Source organism: Vigna unguiculata, chromosome 11 (genome assembly GCF_037176805.1).
Source record: "Vigna unguiculata cultivar grain cowpea cultivar isolate G323 ecotype 2 chromosome 11, ASM3717680v1, whole genome shotgun sequence".
In the NCBI taxonomy this organism is placed as follows: Eukaryota; Viridiplantae; Streptophyta; class Magnoliopsida; order Fabales; family Fabaceae; genus Vigna; species Vigna unguiculata.
Window position 1 is genome coordinate 37,299,126 of NC_140802.1, and position 12,048 is coordinate 37,311,173.

At 31.3% G+C, this 12,048-nt stretch overlaps 2 protein-coding genes across 3 annotated transcripts; one reads left to right on the forward strand and one right to left on the reverse strand.

Annotated features, from left to right (window-relative positions):
• Positions 1-1,091: 1,091 nt before the first annotated feature.
• Positions 1,092-3,014, forward strand: LOC114168124 (putative GPI-anchored protein At4g28100). The gene is made up of 2 exons (XM_028052846.2): positions 1,092-1,890; positions 2,437-3,014. Exons 1-2 carry the CDS (start codon positions 1,249-1,251, stop codon positions 2,758-2,760), a joined length of 966 nt encoding a protein of 321 aa, XP_027908647.2. The 5' UTR covers positions 1,092-1,248; the 3' UTR covers positions 2,761-3,014.
• Positions 3,015-7,560: 4,546 nt separating this feature from the next.
• On the reverse strand, positions 7,561-10,482 carry LOC114170622 (equilibrative nucleotide transporter 3-like). 2 transcript variants are annotated; one of them, XM_028056137.2, is made up of 10 exons: positions 10,177-10,482; positions 9,875-9,956; positions 9,685-9,789; positions 9,439-9,594; positions 9,173-9,316; positions 8,974-9,079; positions 8,583-8,755; positions 8,336-8,493; positions 7,946-8,204; positions 7,561-7,848 (listed from the first exon to the last, which is right to left on the reverse strand). In XM_028056137.2, exons 2-10 carry the CDS (start codon positions 9,905-9,907, stop codon positions 7,741-7,743), a joined length of 1,242 nt encoding a protein of 413 aa, XP_027911938.2. In that variant the 5' UTR covers positions 9,908-9,956; positions 10,177-10,482; the 3' UTR covers positions 7,561-7,740. The 2 variants fall into 2 exon arrangements, with proteins under 2 accessions (XP_027911938.2, XP_027911937.2); XM_028056136.2 differs by having other exon boundaries at positions 9,875-9,979.
• Positions 10,483-12,048: the final 1,566 nt, after the last annotated feature.

Consider the following 12,048-nt stretch of genomic DNA (forward strand, 5'->3'; position numbering starts at 1 on the left):
ACTTTGCATGTTTGAATTTCATCACACACATGAATTTGGTTAAGTTATTTGCGTTAATGATAAGTGTTTGATGATTTAATTTGTAGCATAGTGTTAGAAAAATGTTTGAGTGGGAAAACCAAGGGTCCAGCACTGCAATCGCACCAAAAGCTTTTTCCCCATTCCTAGCAAAAACAAAAATATAACAGAAGAAGAAAGGACAAAGAGAGAAGAGAGATAATAAACTGATAAAATGAAAAGGACAGCACAAGGGGACAAATATGTGGACAACTTTTTCTATTTTTTAATAATAATAATATTTAAACAGTTACTTATATTAAATATATTAGAACATATTCATAAATAAAATTGTTTTATACCTATACTAAAAGCTGTATAGGATTGCGAAGGTGGTTCCTCCTAGCTAGTGTGTCTGTGCCTGAAACGAATCTCGCTCCATTTCTGAAGAAGATCCCGTTGTTCTTTGGTTTTGTGATGAAATCGAATCACCCTCCATTATCCAATTATAAAATTCAGAAACAGGAAACAAAAGAAGAACTGTTTTTTCAATTTAAATTTTTATCCAAATTTCAAAATTAGAACTTTGAGCACTGATTTCTGACTAACTGATGTCTACTTTTTATCATGTGGATTGGGAAAACCGAATATTCAAATATTTGCTATAAACAAACAATTACTTAACTTGATTACGTTTAATTAAAATTTGCGAAAGATAAAATTCTAATTATCACGTTGAAAGCACACAACTATGAAGCTTTACTTGTGTAAACAGTTCTCAAACTATAAACACCAATCTCCGGGTTCTCTGAAAAGCAGAAACAAGTGAGAGAAAGAGCAGTGGCAGGGTCTAAAGTTAAACTAAGAAAATAAAATACTACAAACCTTTACCCAAACAATCCCTTCCCTCGGTCTTAGCACCTCTTCATCTTTTTTCTCCTTATCAGCATAGCATGCACTGTTGTTTTAGCAAACACGCTCCAATCAAATCATGGGTCTACCAATCTCAGACCAAATACTTGTGATATTTTGACAAAAAAGTGGGTTTTTTATATTTCTTTTTCCTACCATATAATATAACCAGACCAACTCCACTAGCATCGTCCCTTCAATCTCCCCTATAATTTTTCCAACCAAACCCACACCCCTCTTCCTTTTTCATTTTTCAACCCATCCCCATCTTCAACCCTTTTCCTCAAAATTCTATTTTTCCTCGAATCCCAAACAGAGCAAAACAACACCCCCAAAAAAATGCAATCATTCTCGCTCAGTCTCGCGTGCTTTGCTTTTTTCACCTCAGTCCTACTACTACAACGACAACCTTTTTCTCATGCCGGTTTACTGTCCGAGCCCGTGAGTGACCCGAACCAGCCTCTCGAACCGGGCCAATACCCCTCCTCCAACACGGTTCCCGCATTCCCGGTTCAGACCCAGACGCAGACCTGCCGGCTTGACCTCTCCAACGAGCTCTTCGGCGGAGTGAAGGACGCCTGCGGCAAAGACCTCGACCGGAGCCGCTGCTGCCCCGTCCTAGCCGCGTGGCTCTTCGCCGCACACGCCCGCTCTGCCCTCGAGGTCTCTGGCGCGCCACCGCCGGCCTCCGGCGACCTCCCCATGATGCCCGATGACTCCCAGAAGTGCGTCAACTCCCTCCAAGACTCGCTCCTCACTCGCAACATCCGAATCCCCCAACCCAACGCCACCTGCGACGCCATCCTCTGCTTCTGCGGCATCAGACTCCACCAAATAACATCCTTAACTTGCAACGCAGCGTTTAACGTTTCTCTCTCCCACAAAAACGCCACCCCCACCGCCGCCGTTCGCAACTTGGAAAACAATTGTCGCAACTCCTCTTACGCCGGTTGCACCAGATGCCTCGGTGCTCTACAAAAGGTACCTCGAATTATCATTACTTTGTCGCGAGATTTTCTTCACTTGCTCACACTGTTTTCACTCTTTACTCATCAATGTGGGACATCCAATATATTTTCATGCCGAAAATTACACCTTTCGGTAATTTTACTACCACATCATCACCTCTGAATGAGTCCCAATGCTATCTTAAAATTTAAACTTAACGCTAATTCAAATTTATAAATTCATTACACATTAAATTTTGCATGAAGTATTTATCTGGGTTGGATGCAAATGTTGGACGAAGCTGTGAGCTATCGACACAAAAAGTGAAGAGGAAAAAATAGTCTTGTTTTTTTGCCGACCAGGTTGACCTGCGAACATGACTTCCCATGTGCGTTTACGAATTATTAGAAACGTTTCCTTTTCATTGTTTCTTTCTCGGGTTTACTTTTGCTACATTGTTGAACCGTTTTCTGTTTGTCCGGAATCGCGTTTCACTGTGCAAGATGTGGTTTGGTGTAGAATGAATAGTTATAATGAAAATTTAACGCGGTTTTATAATTTTTTATTTGATTTTTGAAGGTGAAAGGGTACAAGAACGAGACAAAGGGTAGTGGAGGAAGCGAGAGGGTGAAGAAAATGTTCAACCGGGACTGTCAACTGATGGGGTTAACATGGCTGCTTGCAAAGAACAAAACGGCGTACATACCCACCGTTTCGGCGGTGTTGCGCGCGATGATGTACAGTGCGCATCCGCATGAGTCGAAATGCAGTCCCGACCAGGAGAACATGCCGCTGGCCGTTGATTCGCTTCAGTTCGAGAGTGGAAAAGGCGCATCGCGGCCGTCGAAGTTTACGGTGACGGTTTTGCCCCTGGTGGTTCTGTTATTTTCATGTTTTGTGTAGAAGGGTCCACTAGGGTTGAATAGTTTGGGTTAGTGTCCTCTTCTCTTCTCTTCTTCTCTCTCTCACTGTCACGTGAAGTTGAGGTAGTGGACAAAAACATGCAAACGGGGTCGTTTGTTTGAATACAGTGGAGTGGAGGGTTTTGTCGCTGTAAATTTCAGAGTTGATTCACATGTCTGTGTACATGCGCTGGTGGTGCGGTGATGCGGTGGTGTCACCAACTTACATAGAAAGAAGAGGTTTTTCTTTTTTCATTTCTTCCTCTCCCCATTTCTAATCTTAAAAAAAAACAAATACATAGAAAATTTCTTATTTGAAATTGGACGAATACATTGTTATTGAAAAAGACTCCATTAATCCTTTACATTATTATGTTGGCACTTAATTAATTAATTATATTTCAAAATCGGCGCTTGAGTTTTGGGGAAACAAACAGCTCTATGTGAAATGGGTATGTTAAGAAATGCTTAAGGAATCAGCGATTTAGACGGAAAAATACAAACCAATAGGTTTACGTTGTTCAACGAAAGTTCAGTGATGAATTGAAATCCGAGTTTCCAATTTTCAAAGCAATATTTAAAATGGATAATTACCGATTCACGGGTTCAAATGCCGTTTTTCGAGTTTAATTAAATTAAGGATAATGAAAAAATAATAATAACGATGAAAATGAGGTGGAATGTCTGTCATTTTTGGGTGTGGGGGTGCATGTTAGGGCAACCAGGTATCCGATCAAGGCACAAGCTACAGTTGTACATTGTTGGGTTATAAAAGGTTATAAGATTATTAATCGTTTTGAAAAAAGAAATGTAGTTTTCTATGAAGATGTAATGGAGCCTTTGTTGGGAGGAAGAATGAATGTGTAAATCAGTAATATTTGCTGGTGGTTTCAAAGGAATTATCTTATTTATTATACTAAAACAAAAAAGGATTATCAATAAATTTATTTCTGCAAATAATTAAATGACCACTAACGTTAAAGACAATGTATTGCATTAATCTTCTTCTAGCCTTTTGCAATGAGCTATTCCAGGTTAGATCTAATCTTTACTTATTATCAAATTATACAAGTTAAATAAGTTCACCCAAAAAATAAAATAATTATAATTTCATCTAATATTGTTTGATTCTCTATAATTTAGTTATATAAAGTAAGATAACTTAGTTTCCATAATTTGGAAAATATTCGTGGTAATGACTAGAGTATTTTTTTTTAATGAATTTAATTATTGTTGCATCACTATTTTGTTATTTTAGTTCATATAATTTAGTCTTAGGAATAAATATCACTAGATTAAAATAATGTCATCTTGACCAATAATTTTTGGAGAGTCAAAATAATACACTTAAACATTTATAGTTTTTAAATTGTATTTGATATGGACTCTATTTTAAATAAGTTCTTTTAATCTTATCTATTGTAGTAGTTGGATCTTTCCATATTTAAGGATGTTTTCCTTAGTCACAATCCAAAGAATTAATATCAAACTCTTCACTTGTAATTCTTTGAATCTTAAGAAAAATTTCTCTTATAATTCTTTGAATCTCAAGAAAAATTCCTCTAATTGAACACTCATTAGTATCATGTTTCAGAATATATAAAAAAGTTGAATCTATTTCGTTTTCATCTTCACTAATAACTTCCTTTAATCACTCTCACAAAATGAATTTATTCTTTTATTCTTCATCAATATACCTATTTTGTTTTGTTAAGTTCAAATTAAAAAAATAATTTGTCATAATCTAATCGAAAATTCAAAGACGAATTCCTAAAAGAAAACTTTATGATAATCAAGTCACAATTAAAAAATGGTTATGCAAAAAACATATTACATTATTTTTTCTTCTATATTCATAAAAAAATAAATATACAACAACTCATAAAAAATGTTAATTATTAAATTAATATTTCATTATCAAGTGAGACAAAAGAGAGTTATTTTTTTTTCTTCAAGAATATAAGAGAACATATGAGAAATGAGAGAAAAAATAGTGAGTTTGTGTCTAACTTGATAATGAAATTTTCTTTTATTCTTTATTGATAAAGAAAAAATAGTGAGTTTGTGTCTAACTATTTTTTGGTCCCTAAATAGTCAGAAACAAAAACAAAACAATGATAAAGAAAATAAAAAGAAAATCTTAATACATTTTTTTATTCTTTATTATATTTAATTTTATGTTTTATTATTTATTAACATTAAATGTGGTAATTTATAAATATACTTAATTTAATTTCCATTAATTTCCAATATAGACTTCATATAATTTAAAGTTTGCAATTTTTTTAAATTTAAATATATAAATTAAAAAAATTAAGGGGCCATGGCACCCTGCCTCTTAAAAAGTCCACCACTAGAACTAAAAATAAAATTTTAGATGTAAAGTTAAGATGAATGTAATTTTACAAAGTTATTGTGATAAAGGTGATCTTTATGTTCATTTATATATTATAATTTGACTTTATGTTTAGTCATACAAGTTTTCAACACATGTTCATACAAAGAATTAGACACCTCAAATATAAAACTCTAAAAAAACTTGATATTGGATGATATGAAACCCAACAAACTTAATCATGATAGATGTTAAATGATTTTGATACCATTTTAAAAAAAAGTATAATTTATGTTTAACTTAGTCCAATAAAATTGACTTGTAAATTAATATTTGTATCCCAACATTTTAACTTTTATTCATTTGTTACAAATTTTTAGTGACATGCAACTATTGGAATGAAACACATTATAGCTTATGTCCAAATGTGGAAAAAACATTTTGTAACATTAACATTTAGAATAGTTGACAAGTTAGACTAGATTGGTTTATAGAACTTTTATATTTTTTTTTATCAAACTTTTCTTAGAAGATAAGTATTTTATTTTATATTTATTAAACGGTTTATGATTACAAAATGAATATGTTTACAATTTTTTTTCAAGATTGTGGAATAACCATATTTAAGATCTCATTTTTTTTAAATGTAACATTTTTAACGACAATTCATATCAAAACTGTAGTTGTAAGTGGCTTTTAACGACGATTCTTGATAAAATCATCTTTGTTTCCTTGTCCAAACTTTTTTCTTTGCTTTTGGTATTCTGTGACAATTTTTTTTAAATTGTCGTTATTTGTGTACATATGATGTCAATTCTAACGACGAACCATCATTGTTTTCCATGTATTGGTGACGGTTAGAACTATCATCGATTTTTCCTACTTTCAATAATAACTTGATTAATAAGGATTAAATACATCTTTAAATGCCTTATTTCACCGTCCTTGGAAGCCATTTCTACAATAGGGTTGATTGAATGCCTTTAAATATTAGAAATCTAAAATCCTGCACCTTGGACAAAAATTCAATCATCATAGTTGAGAAATCATATAGTATTTGAAATTATTAGCTTCTAAACTCAAAGAATTGATTTAGAATTAACCAAATACTTTTAGGAACAATAAAATATGTTAAATAAATAATAGATCAATAATAATACAGTAAAAAAGATTAGTGAATCAATCTCAACATGTTTATGTTTATCGATTCATTTAAATCTCATTCGATTTTTATCTTACTTGTTCATTATAATCTCTCAAAACACTATTTTATTGAAATTCAAAAATAAATTTGAGTTACAGGAATGTGTGAACAAATCCTTATGAAGCCCATACTTATTTTGTATTACTAATAATCGAGTGCAGTTGTGGAAAATTAGACAATATACAACATCAACAAAGAACGACAATCATAAATTAATTTAATTTTTTAGGTCAAGAAGAAAATTAGCTTATACATTGAAAAAGGTCAATTATGGTGAGTCGTTCTGATTCGTCCCTCTTAGCATGTCAATTGGTAATTCTTAAATGATTAAAAATTTATAAAAAAATTACGTTTAATCTTTTTATAATTGACTTTTACAATTTGTCTGATCTTATAAAAATAAAAATATATTTATTATTATTGCTAGTTTATTTTGTAAATTAATTTCTCTAAAATAATAATATTAATTAACGTTTATAATAAATTATTAAAATATTTATATATTTAATTAACTTTATAAAATAAATAAGGTAAACTATTTATTAGCCGATTCTTAGACCAGATCAATCTATTGCTTTTACTTCCTGTACCTCCATAATTTCTTTACACACTCCCTCAAAGTTTTGAAATGACTATTTTATCTTCTAAAAATGATTTCTAAATTATATATTTCAGGAACTTTTCAGAATAAGCATTTTTAAATTTTTGACACTATTTTTAAAACAAATTTTTCAAAACGGAATTTTTAGAACTTAAATTTCGAAATGAAATTTCTGGAACATATGAAATGTGTTTTAAGATTTTTGAAAAACAAAAAATTTTCAAAACTCATAGAATGCTTTCCGGAATACCCATATTCACAAAACATGAAATATGCTATAAAAAAAAAAAAGGTGTCAACGAGTTTTTTTTTTTTTTTTTCCGTAGATTCTCCCTTATTTCTTTACAGTGTTCTTCCTCTCTTCTTCCACTGTGGCAGGGTCAAATGGGGAGAAGTAGCAGAGTGGTGAAGGACATTTGAATCTTTTCCTAGTATTATGAGAGTGTAGTTAGTATTTATAGGAGTGTATGAAGTAATAGCCTTCATCATCTATTGTCAAGAATGAGAGAAAGCTTCTTTCTGCACTTCCATGCACCTCTATATATTTGAAAATCTAATTTTATTGTTTTTATTTATTTATTTATTTTGAGTTTCAAAATGTATAATTCAAAAATGTTAAATGAAGCGCCGATTGATGATGGGGGAGATAAATAAGGATTGATTTCAAAAATAATTGCTGTGAAATTCTCTTTCTCTTTCAACTGAGCTAGAAAGTGCTCTAAACAAACAATAAAGTATGTTTTTGAATAATGAATACCTAACACTTAAATTCTATATTTTGAAAGAACAAGCATAGAATCTGAACTCTGTCATTTCTCTAGTTTGGCTTTTGGTTAAGATTTCACCACCCTTTCCCAATTAACCACAACCAGTCAAGTGTTACACCTGCAAAAATACCTGCAAGAAGAAACAACACCAACACGTTTCCCAAAGCATTTTGTTCTGGTCCCTGCAAACATAAAAAAAAAATAAAAATGCACAACATTAATCGATCTGAATACGAACTTAGAAAACCCCGAAAAGTTGTGGCTGTTTAACAAACCTACCATGTAACCTTTGGGTGCTGAAGTGAGAACACAAACAGTGAGGTAACCATTGGTTAACCCTAAAAGGGATGTCAACATTATCATCCACCCCTGTGTGCCATACTTTGCAGTAAAATAAAACGCCGGAACAAACAGAAGGCGACCAACAATGACTATGGTGAGCATTTTTCGGGACTCCATCTTCAGACTTTCCAACAGTGGAATGTATCTTCCAATCAGATCACACACATTGTACATGGCGATTAACACAAGAGCATACCTGAAACAATTCCAAATCGAAAAAATAAAACACTAATAAAACATGATTTCAACTCAAATAAAAAAAGATTTCATGTACTAAAAGATATAAATATGAATGAAGTAAAAAAGTAATGTTGTTAATGAAAATACCATGAGCCTAAACTGTGTGATCCGGTATCTTCTGATAAGAATCCGGGGAAAATCGATAGTGTAAGTACGTATATTAGGAACAAATCGAGTGCGTAATCAATGTTTTCTAATAACAGTTGCTTAGTCCCTTTGCGCTCTAATTGTTTGCCCTCTTTGACCTGAAAAAAAGTGCTTTCATTGTAAACTGAAACTCGAATGATTAAGAACATATTGTGATTTGAAACATTGAAAAGAAAAGAAACAGTACTCTTATCGATGAGGTCTGAATGCCAGCTTCAGCAAGGTCAGATGAAACAGCGTTTGATCCTTCAAATGCTACTTTTGAACGGTAGTACTTCACAATTGGTAATTTAGGAAACACAAATGCATATAGAAGAACACAGAGAAGCTCAAAGAATGTTGATATGGAAAAGAACAAAACTGCAGGCAGGTAGAATGACAACCGATCAATATAAACTTTGTAAGATTCATGTACTGCAACAATATTTATAGCCTAAATTTAAATGACATCAATCATCACAATTTTTCAGTGAAGGCAATTTTTCAGAGTAATGTACAGTGAGTTGTGATCAAAATAAACCACATGACGAATATACGTTCATTATCAAATGTCTTAAGCTATGGAGAGTAGAACTTACTGGCTCCTTTGTGAAGACCATTCTTAGAATTCTTAAATGCTGCTTTTGTAATCAACCTCAAAGCAGATGTTAGTGCACCAGATGCTGCTGCACCAGCAAGGAAAGACTACAGCAATAAAACCATGTAAGAAGAGAAAAACAATGCATAGCTTGAAGGAAATTTTCAAAACTTCATAGTAATTCCATGGCTAATGCAAACCTGAATGAATTCTGGAAGCATGTAAGATAGCTCTCCCACCATTCCACCTTGCGTGTGAGCATCTGCTACTCCAAATGCACCACTAACTATGCATATACCTACAAAAGTTCCAAGTCCTCCTTGACCAGATGATGCTAAATCCAACTATGGCAGAAGCAAAAGTCAAAACCACATTATCAAGTGATTGAATTAGAATTGCTTAATTTTAGGAAAATGATTCTGAACCTAATCACATGAAATCAATTAGGTAAGTGAATGAGACTTACAAGTAACACTGCCAAAGTGCTTATGAAGAAAAGAGTGTATCCAAATAGGTTTCTTATCCTTGTATTGATTCTATCCCCTTTGTAAGCCAGTATTGCCAGTGTTCCAACCGCAAATGGCTGATATACAAGAGTCAGAACCCTAGAGGGGTGGTATTTCTGCATAAACAGAACAGAAAATAAAATTTGAAGTAGTATAAATTGGTATAGTAATCAGATGAAAAGAAAAATATAACATATATGAATTACCGGAAACAAGTAAATATAGTAATCTTCTATAGTCAGCATACTGTTCCATGAGAAAAGGCACCCATTTCCAAGAAGCCAACACACTACTATTGCAGCAAATTTTCCCTGTTAATGGCAAAGAATTTAAGTGAAGAAATAATGCATATTTATTTGTTTCTGAAACTAAAGTAATAAAAAACAAATAAAGCACCTCAATAGGCCTTAGAGGCTCACTGTTCTCCATGGCTGCCAGAAAACAAATTAGAATTTCTTCTCTTATATTGTATCAACCTCTGCAACAAGCCAGAAAACAAAACTGTACTTTTTCTTAGCAATGATATTTTCACAGAAAACCCATTAAACCGATGCAATGATATTTTCACAGATGCATACTATGTCGTATATTTCTCGTTTTCTATGTATGGAAATAACACATAGGTGTGCATTATGATGTTCCTAAGAAGAAATCAAAGAAAGATGAAACCAAAAATAGGAAAAAGTGAGAGATCATACTCTATTAAACAAAACACAGCTCAGAGAGAGAGAGAGAGTGAAAGTGGAAGAGAGAGATTATAGAATGTTCTTATAGGTGCAGCAGGTGGGGTTGGAAACAGAATCTAAATATGTGATCTTTTGGGTATGTAACTCAAAAGGGTTGTTTTGGATCCCTGTTTATGTTTTTGTATCTCTCAAAATCTCATCAAAGTCAAATAAATTTGTCGTGTGTCTTCTTTTGAGTACAATATGAGAAAGTGTTTAGCCACAAGATTGATTACTCGTGGATAGAAAAAAAAGGGTTTGAAACCGATCTATACGTTTTCAAACTTGTTCTGCACCTCATTTTATAATTTCGTTACAAAATTATTCCCGTTGTAAGCTTTTATTATTAAGGTATTTTTACTTTTATTTATTTGTTTATTTAGTGTTTTAGCTTTTCATCCTGTTTTTCAAAATTCTAATGTTTTTCAAAAGATAGATATATTTGCATTCAAATTAAAAAAAATTAATAATTCATAAAAATCATAAGATTAAAAAAATATAAGAAATTGGTTTGAACACATTCATTCTATTATTGATAGTTGGATTGTGTTGAATTCATGATATGCTGAGACCATGTTATCGAATGAATACAAATTGAGTCAAGTTTTATCCTCGCTCAACACGCGTCCACACGTAACACTACTATAATAATAATAATAATTTTAATTATTATATAGATATAGATATATTCGTAAAAGTATAATAAATTCAAAATTATACATATTTCGTAATGAGTCCATTTACGTAGCACCTTGCAAAGAATCGTGAAAAAAATGCCTTTAAAGGTAGTATTATACATAGATCTTGTGAACTATGTTCATGAAAAATATATATTTTTTCTATTATTCTCCAATATTATACATTTGAATTATCATCTTACAAGAAACTAATTTTATAAGTAATTATTAATAAGCATGTAGAAAGGAATAAATTAGAGGAAGAAAATATTATTAAAGAATTTTTAGTTATTTTCAAATAAGTATTATTAACAATGTTTTAATGTACAATTTTTGTCTTCAGTTTAAATTGAATTTCAATGTTTACTTAGAATTAACTATTTATTAAAGTAATCTTACATCATAGTGTATTCTATTTACCATAAATTCAAAACATCAATTATATATTAAAAGTATATTAATTATAGGTTTTAGTTATTGTTCTTACTTGAATTTTTTTTAATAGATTCGAAATGATTGGACTTATCACCAATTTGTATTCGAGTTCCCATCGTCCAAAAATGGAGGAATTTGTGAGTATGAAAATAAATAATGAGTATTGAGTTTATATACTTAACGTGTTATCATGTATTCATATGTTTTCGTGAGCATGTCAGTATAACGATATAAGAGCAAGATATAATTAACCGATATAATAATTTATTCAGTTTGTTATAACATAGATTCTGTTTATATTATCATAAATATAATCTGTTTTATATGTTAAAGATGTTAATATTTCAATAACTTGAATCCCATACTTATTGGACCGTTTTTTACCCGACAATAATAATAGATTTTAGGCCGATCTATACAGTTATAATATAATTTAAATATTAAAAGTAATTATTTATTATAATTTAGTTATATCAACGCAAACATTTATCTTATATATTGCGACAAAAATAATTTTCAAAGAAAAATACTAAACTTGTTTTTTTAAAATATTTCTTGAAAAATAAAGCAATATTTATTACATAAGCACTAATACCCTCTCGAATCACAATGAGTTATGTTGTCAACTGAATTATGATATAATTTGTATTGAAGATTTGAATTTGATGTTATTCAATAAGTTTTCTTTTATGAAATTAACAAAATTTATTTCATTCAATATTTTATATATCTA

Coding starts and splice junctions, on each gene's coding strand:
- LOC114168124 (XM_028052846.2), top strand. CDS start 1,249: ATGCAATCATTCTCGCTCAGTCTCGCGTGCTTTGCTTTTTTCACCTCA. Junction 1,891..2,436: donor GCCTCGGTGCTCTACAAAAG/GTACCTCGAATT, acceptor TGATTTTTGAAG/GTGAAAGGGTACAAGAACGA.
- LOC114170622 (XM_028056137.2), bottom strand. CDS start 9,907: ATGGAGAACAGTGAGCCTCTAAGGCCTATTGAG. Junction 9,595..9,684: donor ACTATATTTACTTGTTTCCG/GTAATTCATATA, acceptor CTGTTTATGCAG/AAATACCACCCCTCTAGGGT. Junction 7,849..7,945: donor CAGCACCCAAAGGTTACATG/GTAGGTTTGTTA, acceptor TTATGTTTGCAG/GGACCAGAACAAAATGCTTT.